This window comes from Rhineura floridana, chromosome 8 (assembly GCF_030035675.1).
Source record: "Rhineura floridana isolate rRhiFlo1 chromosome 8, rRhiFlo1.hap2, whole genome shotgun sequence".
NCBI classification, from domain to species: Eukaryota; Metazoa; Chordata; class Lepidosauria; order Squamata; family Rhineuridae; genus Rhineura; species Rhineura floridana.
In genome coordinates this window covers 52,588,871-52,608,076 of record NC_084487.1, presented here as the reverse complement: position 1 = coordinate 52,608,076, position 19,206 = coordinate 52,588,871, and the positions used below count along the sequence as shown (strand labels likewise).

Sequence of the window (19,206 nt, the reverse complement as noted above, 5' to 3'; positions counted from 1 at the left end):
CAGAAGCAGTGGGTGTGGCAATAGAGAGCACTCAACAAAACATCATAATAAACATAAAGAGCCACCTACAATGTGATGTCACAATGCCCTTCAATGTGTCCACACCTAAGCAATGTGTGATTTTTTTCCACAACCAGATGATCCCTAGATTGGAAAAACCCAGATTCAATGGTAAAAAAGTGCAGGGTGGCAACTGAATGAAGAGGGTATCATGTGGTGCTGGGGAAAATATGTAAGCACAAGTAGCTCTGAATTCACACTAAACTCTCACATGGACACACCTGGAAATAGAAATGTGGAGAGAGAAGGCAGAAGAGACAGAAAGCAAGAGAAGAGGGGAACAGACTAGGACAGAGGGGAAGGGGGTGGATGGGTGTTGCATCCAGGTGGAAGGGAATGCTCCCAGTCCTTCCCCAACATGCCATAAATCCTGGCTGTGTTGTTACTACTACTACTACTTCATTTACACTTCACTTTTCCTTCAATTTTCTTAAGATGACACAGCAGACATGATACTCCCCACTCAATTTATCCTCATGACAACCCTGTGAGGTAGGTTAAGCTAAGATACAGTAACTGCTCAAGATCACCCTGTCAACCAAATGGGTGAGTGGGGATTTGAATCCCAGGTCCTAGTCATTCATTCATTGGTGATCACTCGTGGCCAAGTAAGATTGTCTTCCAGGGTAAGGTCTTTAACAGTGGGTCAGTAAGTGACTGTGGAGGCCAATTCTGGAGCCACACAGCATTACACAGTGAGGACATAGGTTTCCAGATGGAAGATGGTCACGATGAGGATTTGCTTGACATGCCTTTCACTTAGCTCGTCTTTCGCCCTTTACTCGTGCTTCTTCAAAGTCCATAGCATCCCAATTGGGATGTTCATGGGCCAAGGCTTCCCAGTTGTCAATGTTCATGTTACATTATTTTAGATAGTTTTGAGAACATCTTTAAACCTCTTTTGCTGTCCACCAATATTCTGTTTTCCATCCTTAAGTTGGGAGTAAAGTAGCTGCTTTGGAAGACGGTGATTAGGCATTCGAACAACATGGCCAGTCCAGCAAAGTTGATGCTGGAGGATCACTGTTTCAACACTGGTAGTCTTTGCTTCTTCCAATATGCTAACATTAGTCCGCCTATCTTCCCAAGTAATTTGCAGAATTTTCCGGAGGCAGCGTTGGTGGAATCTTTCAAGAAGTTGGGAGTGGCGTTTATAAATGGTCCATGTTTCACAGGCGTACAGTAGGGTCGGTAGTACAATGGCTTTGTAAATAAGCATTTTGGTCTCCCTGCAAATATCTCAATCCTCGAACACTCTAAGCTTCATTCAGGAGAATTCGGCACTCACAGAGCTCAGATGATGCTGAATTTCAGCATCGATGTCAGCTTTTACAGAGAGATGGCTGCCAAGATGAGAAAAGTGATCAACATTCTCCAGTGTCGCACCATTAAGCTGGATTGACAACTGCTCTCTGGATCATCCTTCTGAAAATTGGATGCCCTGATAAATTTGTGAATATTTTGTGACTCCTCCATGACAACGTAGAACTTCAATATGCCGATGATAATGTAGTCTCCAAACATTCAGAGGAAGATCTTCAAACTATCCTAAATGTCTTTGCAGAAGCATATGAAAAGCCTGGCCTCTCGCTTAACATAAAAAAACCCAAAGTGCTTCATCAGCAAGTGTGAACCAATCCCTCTGGTTTCTGGCCATAAATCAAAATCACACCCAGCTCTTGCATTGAAATCGCCCAGGAGGATAATTTTATCCTCCTTAGGTATCTCTGATAAGATGCTGTCCAGCTTGGCATAAAAATTTTCCTTGATGTCTTCATCAGCATCTAATGTTGGTACACAGGCACTTAGAATAGTTGCCTGCTGGTTTTTGGCGAGTTTTAATCGGAGAATTGAGAGTCATTCATTAATGCCAGTAGAAACTTCTGACAAGAGCTTCACAAGATCATTTTTAATAGCAAAGCCTACTCCATGTATTCATTGTTCTTGTTCAAGCAGTCCTTTCCAGAAGAAGGTGTAACCTCCTTTTTCTTCCTTCAATTGTCCCTCTCTTGCTCTTCGAGTTTCTTGGAGTGCTGCTATGTCAATATTAAAATGTCTCAACTCCCTCGCGATGATGGCAGTCCTGCGTTCAGGATGTTGACTGTCTGTATTGTCCAGCAATGTCTGTATATTCCACGTTCCAAAGTTCATTTGTCTTTTGTGACCGCTAAGTGGTGGCCCCACTGGATGCGGTGATCCAGTCAGGGAGAGAGATGAGGCAGACTATGTTTAGGGCATCTTTTCTAGCCCCCTCCCCATACGGGGTGAGCAGAGTGGATCCTGAATAGGACTGCTCAGTTGTGGATATAGCTGCCGAACTACTCAGCTGCCTCGGTCCTTGAGCCAGGATGACTGAGTTGGTATCCACCCCCCATGTGTCGGTCCATGACTAGGGGCTTCCGGATTTCACAGTCCTTCCCCCGTTGCCATTCGCCGATTGCCATGGGGCTTTTGTTTTGTTTTGGTTGGAAGATGCCTGTGCGTGAATTTGTTTTATGTGAGGAGATCGGTGCATGACGATCAACACACAATCTTGACAGAAAAAGGCTTTGATCCAATGGCATGGATACCATGACGATTGGAAGCCTAGATAGATATACTTAGATATACTTTATTACAGTCAAAAACCAGATACAATAAAATATTAGCAACAATATCAAAAGATTAATTCACGAAGAGGTATAAAAGTTTTTTTTAAATTTAAAAATTAAAAGGCACACATTTAACAATCAGGGGTACATATTTTTCTCCAACGGATTGCAGCAACTGTGTATTTGGCAACTACAAGAGTAACTTGGGGAGAACAATCCCCAAGTAAATAACCCACATAAAATCTTTCTGGTCTACCGGGTAATGACTTTAAAATGGGCATGATTAGTTGTTGTCTTAAGTCTTGATAAAAGGAGCAACGAAAAAGCACATGCTCGCTAGTTTCTATCTCGTCGTATCCACAAGGACATAGCCTTTTTAAGTAAGGTATTTTATTATACCTGCCCTCGAGGAGAGCAGAGGGGAGTATATTTAGTCTAATTAATGTAAAAGCTCTCCTATAATTAGGTAAGTCCAAAGCTGATAAATAAGACATTAAAGTGCAAAATTTAGGGTTATGTCTTTGATTCCTAATTTGCATTAAATGCTCTTGGAAATCAATATCACTAAGACGCTTTTTAATCGTTGCGCTAGCCAAATTAAAACCCATCTGTAAAATATTGGGAAGGGAAAATCCCAAATTAGATATTTTAGCGAGGACAGTTTTAACCCAAGGGGAACCAAAAGAATCCAATAATACTTGCGGGGCCAGACCTATCGGATTGAATAGCAATTTGAGCCAGAACAATAGTTTCATTTTCCAAACAAGGGATTCAATGGATTGTAAACCAACTTCCAACCTCAGTATAAAACTAGGCACACATGTAGGTACTCCAAGAATAGCTCTGAGAAATGAGTTTTGGATAGATTCTAAAACTACAATGTTCTCACTTGTAGTTATTTGTGAGCCATAAAGTAATTGAGGGACAACTTTTGCTACAAATATTTTTATAATGGGTGGAACAAGTTGTCCACCCTTATTATAAAAGAATGATAATAGAGCCTTAGTTGTATGCTTGGCATTTAGCATAGAGTATTTAAGGTGCAATTGCAATGAGCCTGTTGATTGAAGAACAATTCCTAAATATCTGAAGGATTTAACTTGGTCTATACAATAGTTATTAATTCTCCATACGTGATTTATTTTTCTCCTTGTGAAAATTAGGACTTTCGTTTTCTCATAGTTTATAATAAGTTCTTCTTTCAAACAAAAAGAAGCAAAAGCCCTCAAAAGTCTTTTCAAACCAATCGGTGATTGGGATAACAATACTATGTCGTCCGCATATAAGAGGCAGAATCTCGGTGAGCCCACTAAATTCGGAGGATGAGAGGGAATAAAAGCAAGGTTTTCCACCACTGCATTAATATAAATATTAAACAGTAGGGGTGCCAATATACATCCCTGCTTTACCCCTTTAAAGGTAGGAATTGGATTTGTTAGGTGCCCCTTGTTATTACAACGAATTTGTAGGTACGTATCATCATAAAGACCCTGTATTAATATCAATAGGCGCCTATCTATGTCCAGGTCTAATAGCTTGGACCATAATCTTGTTCTCGATATCAGGTCAAATGCCGATTTAAGGTCGATAAAAGCAGCAAACAAGGCTCCTCTTTTTTTACAAGCATACTTAGTTGCCAAATGTTGCAAAACGAGGGCGTGATCAAGAGTTGAACGCCCTAAACGAAACCCAGCCTGTTCTGGGGCTAAAATTTCATTTTGATTTATCCAATGTGATAATTTTTTATACAGATAACTTGAGTATAATTTACTTATTATATTAAGTAAGCTTATAGGCCTGTAATTTGCCGGATTTAAAGTGGAACCTTTCTTATAAATGGGTACAATAATTGCAGTTCCCCAACCCTCAGGAATTTGTAATGTAGAGTTTATTGTAGTAAACAATACTGCTAGGATTGGGGCCCACCACTCAGCATTGGCCTTAAAGACTTCCGGAGGTATACTGTCCGGACCAGGGGCCTTATTTGGCTTCAGATCTTCTATAAGTTCCATTACTTCGACAATTGTAACAGGCGGCCAAAGAGGAATTTCAGGTGGTAATTGCGATGGTTGCGATAATCCAGAACTAGTCGCTTGGAACAGATTACCATAGTAATCTTCCCATACAGTTGGGGCAATTGTACACTCAAATTTAAAAGATGATTTAGGCCATTGAAGGGCTAATTGCCGCCAAAAAATAGCCGAATTTTTTAATTTGGAAGCTTGCAAGAGGCTTTGCCAGGATTGTTTTAAAGCTAGGCGTTTTTTCTTTTTTGTTAAAGATTTAAATTGCCTTCTAGTTTCACAAAAATTGACCAAGTTTTGCTGAGTTCTAGAATTCTTATAGATTAGATGTTTGGCATTTAGTTGTCTTTTATATGTCAAGCATTGTTGATCAAACCAGGGCTTCGACTTAGGGAATCTGCCACTCAGTTTGAACGTAGATTTAACAACAAGCAGTTCACGAACTTTGGTCAACAAAAGGTTAAAGCAATTATAAACCTCCAAAGTTTGAGATGTAGACATTAATTGAGTTTTTATGGTTAGTAATTCTGTAGAAGTTAGTCTATTCAAAATCTTTTCCTCCAATTTAGGTAGCCACTTTATCCGTGCTGGATGTATTATTACATCATCTATATCAAAGGCTTGTTGATCTAAGAGTAAAGGCCCCTGATTCAAAGCAAGCGTTAGAATAAGTGGGTAATGGTCACTTTCGGGTCGAGGCATGACCTTAAAACTATCAACCAGAGGGAACAGTTCTTGAGAGACAAATATCATATCTATTAGAGACGCTCCTCTAGTTGATAGATAGGTCGTTTCACCTACCGAGTCGCCTCGCGCACGTCCATTTAGAAGCACTAAGTTGTTTTGATGTTAATTGCATTAAACAAAGTCCAGCATAACTTATACCCTTATCTATAGATTGTCTAGGAGGGATAGACATAGGGCCATCAAATATTGGAACCTCCGATTTAAATTTAGCAAACAATGCATGGTCGGATATACCCATCCTAGCATTAAAATCACCAGCTAAAATTAGCATGGCTTGAGGATGGGATTTTATTAAATCATTTAAATAGGCTTCTAATTTTTTGAGTTTTTTATCGACAGAGCTTTTATCTTGACTAGGTGGAATATAGGCATTAATAAGAAGCAAAGAAATATGTGGAAACTTTAATATTACGGCTAATGCTAAGTCAGGCAGGGGTTTTAAATGAATAAACTTAGCCTTAATTTTGGTTGTAACAAATACACAAATACCCCCTTTATGTCTCCCCCCTTTTTTACTTGGGGCAGCATCCAATATGGCTGTTGAGTAACCGTCGAGGTGCAAGACATCAGCCATCCATGTTTCTTGGACTAAAATAACATCATGTTGTGAAATAGTACTCAAGAACGTCGGGAGTTGGACTTTATTAGTCCACCCAGCAATATTCCAAGATATAATTTTTAAATTGTGGGTGGACTTCCCCTCACTTAGTCAATTTAATGTTCTAGGAGCGGGGTCCTTTACTCCGTTGTTAACAGTAGTTAATTGAGCATTATTTGGAGAAACATGGCACTCAGTGGGACTTAATCTCTTTAGTGCCAGCATAAGATTTTCAAGGCTATTCATAATATCAAATTTAGCCTCTAGTGGTAAGGTAGCATAAGATTCCAGAAGTATTAATTCTTCTGGGGTAAAATTTTCATATACAGTTGGCGGATCATTTGCGTCCCTCTGTATCTGGGCACCGCTCAAGACCAAGACAGGTTGTCTAGATGGTGATTTAGAAGGACCATGTGTTTCCAACGTCTGATTTGGCTCCATGTACAGTGTAACAGGGGGATGTGTTAATATACCTTCCTCTGATGTATTTGGCTGTAGCACTACTGGTGATCCTTCCTTTTCATTATTAACAGTACATAGATTTTGCATTACAGATAAGTTTTGCATTACAAGCGACACATTTGAATTACTATGGTTAAATGCAATAATGCTCTGAGGTTTAACCAAATTATCATAAACCCGAGAAATGCCTAGATTATTTTTTAAAAATAAATCTTTCTTATCATAGAAACGTTTAGCCTTATCTACCCCATGGAAAGTTATCATGGCTCTGGCATTAGAATAATTATAAAAAAGATATTCAATATTTACAACATCTTTCTTACATATAACACCGGGGGATATTTCATTGACAATCTTTATAAGATGATGTGTCCTTTCTTCCTGTGTTAAATATCCTTTCATTTTGGGGTAGTTTATTAGAGCCAACTTTTTGGTGTTTAATACTAGTTTCCAATTTCTGACATTTAGCATGGAAAGTGAAGAGTTTATATTGTTTATATTCTTGGTAGTTTTTTCCAGTTGTAATACAGCCACATCACACAACGGAGATTTTAACTCTTCAATTTGAGCTTCTGGAGTTAATGGAATTATTGGATCTTGAATGGTCTCAGCTGAATTTGGATGGTTACGTTCTTGTCCAATAGAAAGTTTACACTTTGTCTTCTTTTTCTTTTTCTTTTTCTTCTTCTTCTTGGTCTTTTTCTTGATAGACGACTTAGGATTATCTAATAACTTAAATAACTTTTTAAGTTCATATGGCATCTACGGTGGGATCCACTCACTTTGATGTTTTTGCTCTTTTTAATGCATTGAGCTGATGATTTACTAAGCTTCTTATTATTAATCGTTGAAGGGCGAGTTATCAGCAGTGAGGTTTGGCAAGCCTTTGAGGTTGTCTCTGTTGTCACAGACTCAGCAACAGGATGAAATTCTTTGGTTGCAATGAGTTTAGTCAGTGTTGTGAGCAGCATATTCGATTCAGCCACAAATGAAGAAATTTGAATTAATGAATTGGACATTGCCTGACACCAGCTTTCGTTCATCATTGCTGTTCGTGTATTAGATGACACAGTGGCTTTTGCCACCTTTTGGTGCAAGAGGGATAACGGTGAGCTATATCGGGTTGCCTCAGATGAGTCAAAAGATTCAAGTGGTGGCATAGAACTGGCTGTGCTTATTGCTGAGATATTAAACTCTAGCATAAGTTGTAGTAGATCTCTTCCCTCCGTAGCCTCTTCGGCTTCTTGGGCTAAACTTAATGAATCAAATTCTTCATTGATTAGCAACCAGGGAGGAAGGTTATTTCGCGTCCCATTGTTAGTTAGTTTATCACATTGCTGGCTACCTTTTATCTCTGACTTGTTAGACTCATTGCCAAACTCATTTGGATGGTAATACTGTGTTATTTTAGCTTGCTTCCCTCTTTTGGTAAGCGGCAGTTCTTCCATTTTCAGCGGGATACCTAAGTCTTTGTAACTTTGTCTTGTTAGAACCATATTAATAGCCATTTCCTTTTCCTTTTGATACACAGAAATCCAAAGCAGCTTAATAGCTTAATTTTAAGTTTATCTGTATGTTACAAGCTACAAGAGGATAAGCTGCATATCATCTCTTAGTTTACATTCCAGGCTGATTTCCGGGCAGCTGTATAACAAACAATCCGCTCTCTGTTTGCAACAAGTTCGTGGGATTTACATTCCAGCTCTGGTAATCTTCTACTGTATTTTCATCAAAGATAACAGAATGAGAAAGCTGTTGGACTTACTTGACTTCTTCTGAAAAGAGTTATTAGGGCTTCTATTAATAGCACCAGAGTGCCAATTACAGCGTCCTTACTGTCTCGCGGCCATCTTCCTATTCGATTGGAAGCCTTTTATCTGCTGCAGCCTTCATCCGCCTTCACAGCCATTGTAACATACACATTGTTATCCTCCGCCTGTTCTGCCGTTGAGGACATTCTTGGATCGTTCTAAGGTCCTAGTATGATACTCAGGGGTTGCCAACTTTTTGGGCATTTCACCACACTGCAATCTATCCTGTTAGCTACAATAGAATGCTTGTTTCAATCCTAATTTTAGGAGAAGAGGTGGGAAAGGGACCCTGAAGTTACCAGAAGAGGCTTCTACAGGCATATGTGCATCTCTTAGTGCCACATTGGTGGTTCCTGCTCTAACTACTGCACTGCTGTTACTCTAAGTTACAAGCTTCACCTCAAAAGCAACAAAGAAGGTGGTAATAGTTTTCTCCAGGCTTCAAGATGCTCAATGCCTTGGATGGCTGGTTTGATCTCTGCCCCGACAGTGGCAAATGAACAGATGAATCAAGCAAGAAACCTTTCTTCATTAAACAATAGGAAAGGACAGAAGAGAAATGATTATTTCCCTTCTTTAAATGGGATGCCATTGTTCTTCCCTGAAGTCCCCTTGAATCAGAGATATGCCTCCTTCTTATCCAATTAGCCAGATTCTTGCTGGCCTCATAATTCCCCATTAGCATAGGTAATTTCCTCACCTGAAGATTCAGAACCAGTCCTATCCATCCCCAGAACATTAGGCTGCTCAAAAACAACATGACTTTTGGGGTCATTCTTCCTGGCCAGGGCATGGACTTTACACTTTTGGTAGCAATGCCAGAAATGGTTTTTCTTCTCCTCAATCTATGTAGAGCACTTTTTGTAAAAAAAGAAAAAAGAAAGAAAACTTTCATGGTTTGGAGGATAGCGCATCTCTTTGTTAAGAGATTCTGAAAATTTTGCAACTTAGGACAGAGTGGGGAGAAAGGGAGAAACTGGGGTTGTAGTGTCTTCATTATTTAGATCACTGCACTTAACTTGAGGCACCTGATACATCCATGTCTGACATGAATTTACTGTCATTAGCAACTTGTGGAGAGTGCAACAAGGAGTTAGGCCCACTGAGAATATTTTGTCAAAAACCCTCCAAACTTGGAGATGGCTTTGTTTTGAATATGCCCCCCAAAAGAATCATTTAAACTGGTCACAAAGATAATGTTTTCAAAACAATCCAGCCATAACTGGTGGTCCCCTATGATTCTGCATTTTCATGGATAGTGATAGAATCAGGATACAGAAGCCACTAAGAAATTCCACTTATATTTTAAAACATGTAATAATTTTCTGTATCACTTTCCCACACTCTCTAACACTATAACTCTCTAGCTAATAATATAACTCTAATGGGCAGAGCAATCCAACTTATGGGAGGCCAGTGGGACAAAGCTGGCAGAGCTGGCAGAAGTGGCTGCCACATCCAACTGCCACTCAGAGGCCTCTTGGAGGGGAGGACACTGACTGTGCCAGCAGGGCGCAGTGGAAGGAAACAGAATACATGTTTTCTTCAGCCACCGCTATTCCCTATGAACTGGTTGCCAGGATGGAGGACCACGGGAGGTAACTGAATGGGATTTGGGTATTGTGTAAGTCCCCCCTTGGCCCCCCTAACATGCCCCCAGAACACTGCTTTTGCAGGCCTTCCACCAGCTTCCACAGGCTCCACTTATGCTGGGTTTCTCTGGTGGACCTCTGACTGAGGTTATGCTGGCACAGCCTGGCGGAGTCGGGACCCATCCAACTCCCCTCAGCTCAGCATGAACAGCAGGAATAGCAGTTGCATTGTGCCCTAAAGCTATAGCCCTGTATCTAACACAATAACTCTCTCTGTAACTCAACTCCGTCTCTCTTCCCTTACAGACCTCTGCAGTAAGACCTATCACAATGGAGGACATATCTTAGTAACTTAGTTACTTAGTAACCTTGTTAACAACAAGCATTGTTCCTCTTAATATTCATTTCTTCAAAAGCTTTCAACAGACTGTCATTTATTTTAATTATTTGTATTTACTTCTTAAAAATCTAGATGACCCCTTATCCAGTGGATTCCAGTGCAATGCCAAATGATAAGAATGCAATATTAGAAAACAACACGTTATTCTTCAAAAAAAAAATAAGATTGAGAAACAACAAAAATACTATTGAAGCAGAAAAGAGGCCACACAATACCTAGGCAAAAGAAAAATTGTAATCTGGTGCCAGAAAGATAGAATGTATTTGTTACATATACCACATGTGTTTTACTCCATTATGTGTTCCATATGTGTTTTACTGCATTAGCAATTCCGGCTTTCTTAGTTACTGAAATATTGGAGGCAATATCTTAAATTGCCAGAATGTTACAGAGTGGCATCATCAGGTTTTGGCATTTTCACATAAAGGAGATATAAAAACGGGACACCCGGATTAGAACTGTGTTAAAAAGTACTTTCTTTTGTCTATCCTAAATCTTCCAGCATTAAGCTTCATTGGATGGCTCTGGGTTCCAGTATTATGGCGGAGGGACTTCTTTCTATCCATTTTCTCCACACCATGCATAATATGATACACCTATATTATACACCTATACACTGCGATTCCGCACGCTATGGATACAGTGAGCGAGCCAGAGTCGGCCAGTGGTTCCCCAGTGGTGTGGGATCGGTTCCAGCTTCTTCCTTCTGATGAAGTGGACAAGATGCTTTCAACCTTAAGGACAACCACCTGCTTACTCGACCCTTGCCCATCATGGCTCATTATGAGCTGCAAGGACAGACTGGGCGAGGGGATCAAGGCGGTGGTAAATGCATCCTTGGAAGAGGGCATAATGCCATCAGCCCTCAAGGAGGCAATAATAAAACCAATTTTAAAGAAGCCCTCCTTGGATCCCCAAGATGTGAACAACTTTCGCCCAATCTCAAACCTACCATTCTTGGGCAAGGCGGTTGAGCGGGTGGTGGCGAAGCAGTTGGAAGTGCATTTGGACGAAGTGGATTATCTGGATCCATTTCAGTCAGGCTTCAGGCCTGGACATGGGACTGAAACAGCCTTGGTTGCCTTGGTGGATGATATGAGGAAAGCGTTCGATAGGGGTGAATGCACCTTCCTCGTCCTCCTGGATCTCTCAGCAGCTTTTGATACCGTTGACCATGGTATCCTTCTGGACCGCCTGGAGAGGTAAGGCATAGGAGGCACTGTACTGCAGTGGTTCCATTCCTTCCTCTCTGGTAGGCACCAAAGAGTAGCATTGGGGCATGAGGTTTCAGACCCTTGGCCTCTCACTTGTGGGGTGCCACAGGGCTCCATCCTCTCCCCGATGCTATTTAACATCTATATAAAGCCGCTGGGGGCTATCATCAGGAGATTTGGGCTGCAGTGTCACCAGCATGTGGATGACACGCAGCTCTATCTCTCATTCAAATCTTCACTGAGGTTGGCTGTAGAAACCCTGTCCAAGTGCCTGGAGTCGGTGAGTGGCTGGATGGGAAGGAATAAACTGAAGCTGAACCCTGACAAAACCGAGGTACTGTTCGTGGGAGACAAGGGAAGGTTAGGGGATTTGGACCTGGTGCTCAATGGGGTACAATTGCCCCTGAGAGTCCAAGTCCGCAGCCTGGGGGTCATTCTTGATTCCCAACTGTCCATGGAAGCTCAGGTGTCGGCTGTGAACCGGGCAGCGCTATATCAACTCCATCTGATATGGAGGCTATGCCCCTACCTTCCCAATCATCTGCTCCCATCGGTGGTACATGCCCTGGTCTCCTCTCGCCTAGAGTACTGTAATGCGCTCTACGTGGGGCTACCCTTGAAAATGGTCCGGCAGCTGCAACTGGTACAGAATGTGGCTGCTCGCCTGATTAAAGGCAGCCGCCGGTGAGATCACATCACTCCAGTGCTAAAAGGGTTGCACTGGTTACCAGTTGCTTGCCGGGCCCAATACAAGGTGTTGGTTTTGACCTTTAAATCCCTACACAGTTTCGACCCAGTCTATCTGAAGGAGCGCCTCCAGCATCATCAGCTATGCTGCCCAACAAGATCAGCCTCAAAAGACCTTCTCTCCATCCCATCAGTCAAAACAGCCAGACTGGTGAGGACTAGGGAGAGGGCTTTTTCAATTGTGGCCCCCACCCTGTGGAAATAAATATATTATGTCTCCCCACCCATTCACCTTTTTTCAAAACTAAACAGCCCTAGCTATTGTAACCTTTCCTCATAGGGGTGTATTCATTTTTCCAGATCAGGAAGTTGGAGCTTGGATGAGAGCTGTTGCTTTAACAAAGAAGCAACTCAGACTGGGAACTTATACAGAAGGTGGAGATTCCACCCATTCCTCGCTCTCAGTCAGGTCCCAATCCACAAAGGTGTTTCCATGTGCTTTCTCTTTACCCAGGTAGTCTCACAGCTAACTAAACACTTCAGTGGTAGCTCTGAAATTCCTCCTTTGCTCCTGTAGGTTTCTGAGAGAGATGCCAGGAGAGAGGAGTGCTCAGAGCCAACCAGGAGCCCAGGCAGCTGGTATGGGGACCTTCAGTCCCACAGCAGGGATGTCCAGGTCCAATGGCTACTCAAAATCATTGGCTGTGTGGAGATATGCTGGAAAGTCCTGCTCCCTTTGCTCTTTATCTAAGAAGATAGGTTCAAGGTCTAGGCAGAGCTGAATCCTGACAGAGTGTTGCTCTAGTTCCTTTATCAGTTTGGTTGCCCTTTCTGAATCTTTTTCAGCTCCACAATATCCTTTGTGAGATGCAGTAACCAGAACTGTATCGGGTATTCCAACTGCAGCCACACCATATAGCATATTTGTATAATGGCATCAGGATATTAGAAGTTTTAATTTCAATCCCTTTCCTAATAATCCCCAACATGGAATTTGCCTTTTTCACAACTGTCACACACTGGATAGACATCTACATTGAGCTATCCATTGAGCTATCCATCATGACCCTAAGCGTCATCACCAGTTCAGACTAACTTCAATTCAGATTTTTTTGCCTCTATGAGCATTACTTTACACTTACTTATGTTGAATCGCACTTGCCCTTTAAATGCCCATTCACTCCGTTTGGAGAGATTCTTTCAGAGCTCCTCACAACCCCCCTTTTTACCATTCTGAACAATTTGGTATCAGCAGCAAACTTAGACATCTCGCTACCCACCCCTAACTCCAGGTCATTTATGTAGCAGTTTAAAAGCACAAGTCCCAATGCTAATCCTTGGGGTCTCCAATTCCTGCATCCCTCCATTGGGAGAACTGTCTGTTTACTCCTACTCTAGCTTCCTGCATTGTCTCTTGCCACCACTGTTTACCTTAGTTCTCAGACTCTCATCCTGAGAAAGTTAGTTCAGGTAGAGGCATCTGCCCTACTTCTTCTGGAAAGACAGATGCAAATAATTCATTCAGCTTCTCTGCAATCTCCCTTTCTTCCTTAGCATACCTCTGATTTCCTCATGTGGAAAGGTCCAGTCACTTTCCTAGTCAATTTCATGCTTCTAATGAGAGCTAGTGTGGCGTAGTGGGTTACAGCAGTGTTTCCCAACCAGTGTGCCTCCAGATGTTGTTGGACCACAACTCCCATCTTCCTGACCATTGGCAATGCTGGCTGAGGCTGATGGGAGATGTGGTCCAACAACATCTGGAGGCACACTGGTTGGGAAAGGCTGGGTTAGAGTGTTGGATTACGACCTGGGAGACCAGGGTTCAAATCCCCACACAGCCATGAAGCTCACTGGGTGACCTTGGGCCAGTCACTGCCTCTCAGCCCCAGAGGAAGGCAAGGCAAAACCACCTCTGAATACCGCTTACCATGAAAACCCTATTCATAGGGTCGCCATAAGTCAGGATCGACTTGAAGGCAGTCCATTTCCAATGTATTTGTTTGTTTTTAACAATGTGCTTCTCTAATTCTCCTTTTTTGCATGTCTTATTGCATTTGTTTTGCCAAAATTTGTGTTTTCATGATACAAAAAAAGATAAAGAAGTTTTCTCAGAAGGCTGATGTGACGCTATAGTTTGCTGCACCACCTGTCAGCAGCAAAGCAAACTGGTGTGTAACTAGAGCCTTAGGCAAATATAGAATAGGTGATAAATAAACGCAGCCGAAGCTCTGCTCACGGCCGGAGTTTGATTCCAAAGGAAGGAGGAAGTCGAATCTCCAGTAAAAGGGGTCGAGGTCTACTCAGCCTTCCATCCATCCATGGTCGGTAAAATGAGTATCCGGCATATGCTGGGGGGTAAAGAAAGGCCAGGGACGGAACTGGCAATCCCACCCCATATATATGGTCTGCCTAGTAAACATCGCAAGACATCACCCTAAGAGTCGGAAATGACTCGCACAAGTGCGGGGACACCTTTACCTTTTTAAAGCAGGGGTTGGCACTTTTTTTTCTTAAGGTTTATAATCCATCATGCAATTTCAGTACCTGGATGTGGCCCTCAAGCAAAAAACCTTTCTGTTATAAATGTTGAAGGTGGCTAACAACATAAAAGTAAGATAAGAACACATCTCCATGAGCTCCATCACTTTTTCAGCAACAGTCATTCCATCTGTCTGCAGCAGCAGGACAGAAGAGAACGAGGTTCACTCCATCAGCTCTGCTTTATGATCAGCCCCCTCTTCATCAACTGTCACCTGGCAGCAGCCTTTCCATCAGGCTGAGGGAAAGATAGAAAGAAGGGTCAGAAGCTGAGAAACCAGCAACTTTTGGCTCCTCTCCTTGAAATGTTTCCATGACAGTTAGTAGTTGGAAGAACTTCATAATTAAGAACTAGTGCCTGAATTTGCTTTTTTCTTCTTCCTCCTTTCCAATCTCTTTTTCTTTTGAGTTGGAGAAGGGGACAGATGATAGGTCTGAGGGCATGAATTGTCTTATTACTAATTTTTCCAAAATGCTCGGGGGGGCTTTTGGTTGAAGAGCAGGATAAAACTGCTCTAAATAATAAAAATAGAATAGAATAAAAACACAAAGTTACTAAAAATACAAAATATAAACACAAAAACAGCAGAAAAACACAGTTCAAAATAACATGCCAGGGAGATTAAAATTTAGCAAGTTGGCAGGTCAAGTGTTTTTTTTAAAACAACAACAGTAATCATCAAAGAGCAAGTAAGGCTTCCACTTCTAGTTAGCAGCAAATCATAGTTTGCCAATTTATCCAAATGTTCTCAGTATCTCCCTTCAAACTCAATAGCTCAATTCAAACATTAGACTAAACAATTATTCAGTGAGATTAACAATGGTCTTGCATTATGTCCGCACTGACAAACCAGTTTTTGAAGCAAACCATAATGAAAAAACATAGCTTGACATTGGTTTGCAAGCCATAGTTTGTGCTATGATTTGGGGTGCTGTCTGAGTTGACAAATCATCACTCCATCTCCACAGCCTGTTCTAAAACATCAATTGTCTGCTGTATTCTTGAAATCTCAAACCAAGAAAGGAGCAAAAATCAAGATTGTTCCCACTGGAAGTGTGAGGCCAAAAAAATAAAATAACCCAGGTTTCCTATTGATTCAGACTTGTACAGCCCAGATGTTTACAGCTAGTTTAACCAGTTAAACCCCTTTCTCAAATTAGATTGTTCAATGCTCCCATTATAGGGGTTAAAATTACTGTAAGTCAAGTCCTCTCTTTCTGCCACCCTCTTTTTTCTCTTCCTCCCTGCCCAACTGGCTTCCAGAAAAGAAACAGTTTGATCTTGCCCGAGGCCTGGCTTTGAAATTAGGCTGAGGGCCATGTGTGGCTGCATGTTGACATCCCCTGCCCTAATAAGTTTCAGGAGGGGAATTTCTTTCCGAAACCAAACTTTGCTTATACAGTACTAAAGGGGCACTTGCACACTGCAGTTTATTGTGGACTCAGTGCTAGTCAAGCACGCAAATTTTGTGCAGCATCCACACAACACTGTCCTCATCAAAATGCCATTCCATACTCTTTTCTCATTTTACCATTTCTGCTGAAAATCTGGTAAGTAAAAAAATAATAATAATGAAAAAACTAATTCTGGATTAAATGAGGCTGGGGGATGGGATAGTATTTTGATGAAGATGATATTGTGTGAATACTGCAAAAAAATTGCATACATGATCAGCACTGACCACAATCAAGCGCCATGTGAAAGTACCCAAGGGTTAGGGTTCAGAGTCAACAGCACTTTATAATACTATATTGGGGTGAGATTCTTAAAGAGAAAGGGGAAATTTACCCTTTCTCCCTCCCCCTGCCCTCCTACAACCTCCCCGTAAAATGCAGGGAGGAGTTTTTTAAAAAACTTTAGACTACAATCCAATACACACCCGGGAGTAAGTTCTATTAAACCCAACTGAGCTTACTTCTGAGTAAACATGTATTGGATTGCACTGTTAATTTATCTGTTTTCTACACTGCCATGCAAATATCTGTCTTGTATCTAACTCAGAGTAGACCCAATAAAATCTATGGACAAGTTGATTTCAGTAGGTCTACTTTACAAATTATTAAGATTCAACCCTTCATGCTGATTGGCTCTTAGAAATCAGATTTTTTTCCCCAGCCTTAAAAAACAACAGTCTACTTATTGCTTTTGTACTTGTTGAAAATGGGTCCTTAAATTTAGCTCTGTTGAGTAACTTGAGCAACACTTCTCATATATTGCCTTGTTTTAAAAAAGTCCCAAAAGTGGGACGAGGGGAGTGAGAGTGAAGCAATATCCAACTGTACTGTGGAACAAAAATAACATGCTTTCTATTAAAAACAGTGCTTGGTAACACCTAATGTAACTTTCTACTTTTAGTAATCAACAGTTTTCACTGTTACAGGCCTGTGGTCAGCCTAAAAGTTCAGCGGGAGACCAAAAACAGTAGAGGGGTGGAAAACAATGTTCTGTAATAAATTTAATATATTTTTAGAAAAATATTAGGGGGCAGAAATTTTTTAGGGGGACAGACACATCCAGCCCCCTTTACTATGGGCCCATACTGTTATATTCTTCAATCTACATTACAAACATCTTTCTTCAATCTATTCTCTATTTTTAAAAGTAACCAGTCAAATTATCTTAAAGAGATGTATATAGCAATTAATACATTAATATATTAAGAAAATATTTAAGAACAGAACAGATTGATCTGTAGAGATAAATGTTAATTGCGTCAATGTGAAATTTTGGTATAACAGTGTAGATCTAAATAAACATCACATTTAATGAATGATGCTTACATTAAAATTTATCCAATTAACTGACATCTTCCTTTTTACACAAGTTATATCATTATCATACTAAAAGACATCCTATAAATTCACTGTGACAACCAACATGCTAACAGAATTTTTGTCATTATCACTTTGATAAACTCCATGGCCATCTGTACCACTGCAGATTATAACAAAAATGGGGTAAAAATTAAGGATCTTTTAAAAAAAACTACATTTGCAAAAAGATAATGTGACAGCTTGACAAGATATTAAACATATTACTGTGGAGCATCCTGGAAACTACAGGATTTTTTGCTTGTCACTGAAACAATTTTCATCACTTCAGGCCTGCTTATTTTCTTCCAGTAGAACACATTTAATGATTAGTTCAAGTTTTAGGTCAATAGCATGTCAACTCATTTTCCTTTGCTGTGCTCGTGTCTGTCTGAACAGAAAACTGTGTGCTACAGACCTTCTTTTATTTGACTAAAATCAAATACCTGTGAAAAATGTTCTCACCTGCAGAATGATACTATTAATGTTTTACATTCAATACTGTCCTACATATCGCACGAGGTTTCTCTGGATTAGAAGTCGGCTGCCCTCATCCAGAAATGCTTAATAACCCAGTCCCATATATCTGTTGATCACCTGCTGCATACATTTTACACCTATTCCCTGTAGCTGACCTCTCATTAGGAAGTTCAGATTTCTTCACAATACAGCCTTACTAATTAGACATGGTTAATTTCTGCTGCAAATGAGGGCAGTGAGCATAGGCAACAGAGGAAAGCTATTTGCTGTACATTACAAGTGTGCCTTTAACTATCAAATGAACTATTTTTGTTATCTAGATGAAAAAAGAAAACCAGAGAGGAATACAAATGTACCCCAAGGATGCTAAAGTTCTACATCAGTACAAGTAACAGAGCAAATGCAAGTTCTTGCTGACGCATTGAAGATAAATGCAAACATTACTGTCGATATTTCTGAGCCAGTTGCTTTAAACTCATAAATAGAGGACACAAACCTCCCCCCACCCACTGTGCATATTTAGAAGACAGAATTTACAGTTACTATGAATAATACTTGCTAGAATGAGGAGGAGGAGGGTGGTGATGATGATGAAAATGAGGAGGTTACTATCCTTAGCAGCTGGTGGGGAATTATATCCCTACCTCAGCAAGTTGGATAAAGGAATAGGTCCAGATCCACTGCCCAGGAGCCCTCCTTTCCTGCCAGCCAAGAGTTTCTCCACCAAAGCCACATTCCCAGTACGAGCAGCTTCCAGCAGTTCCTGGTCCTTTCCCATGGTCGGGAATTATCAGAGAGCCTTCACACTACCACCCCAAAAATGCTGTGTAAATTACTATATCCCCTCCTTCCCACAAAAATAATCTTCCCTGCTCACCCATCAAACAGAGCGATTGGGATATTCCTGCAGCCTTCACAGACCAGCAGAAAAAGGAACAGCAGAAGCAGTAGAAGGAGGAAAAAAATAACCTCCTCCTATTTTCCGTACAGCATTTCTGGGTGGAGTGTGGAAGAAAAAGGAGCCGGGGGGGGGGGAGGAAGAAATAATCTTCCCCACCCTTAGCCAAAATTCTGGTTTGGTGAAAGGAGAGACGGGAGGGCTCAGCTCCTGCGCCAGGCTGAAGCGGGTTAAGAGTGAGAAAGATATTAACGACCAGCAGGGCGCGAAAGGGGAGACGCAGTCTTGGCCAT

General features: G+C 41.1%; 1 protein-coding gene across 1 annotated transcript in view; it reads right to left on the bottom strand.

The window, feature by feature from the left end:
• The window catches only part of LOC133390591 (ankyrin repeat and sterile alpha motif domain-containing protein 1B-like), a 102,714-nt gene extending 83,832 nt beyond the window's left edge, over window positions 1-18,882 (bottom strand). Inside the window, exon 1 of the mRNA XM_061639500.1 lies at window positions 18,660-18,882. Within this exon, the coding sequence (XP_061495484.1) occupies window positions 18,660-18,793 (134 nt within the window). The 5' untranslated portion in view covers window positions 18,794-18,882. The remainder of the gene's footprint in view (window positions 1-18,659) is intronic.
• Between the last annotated feature and the right edge of the window lie 324 nt (window positions 18,883-19,206).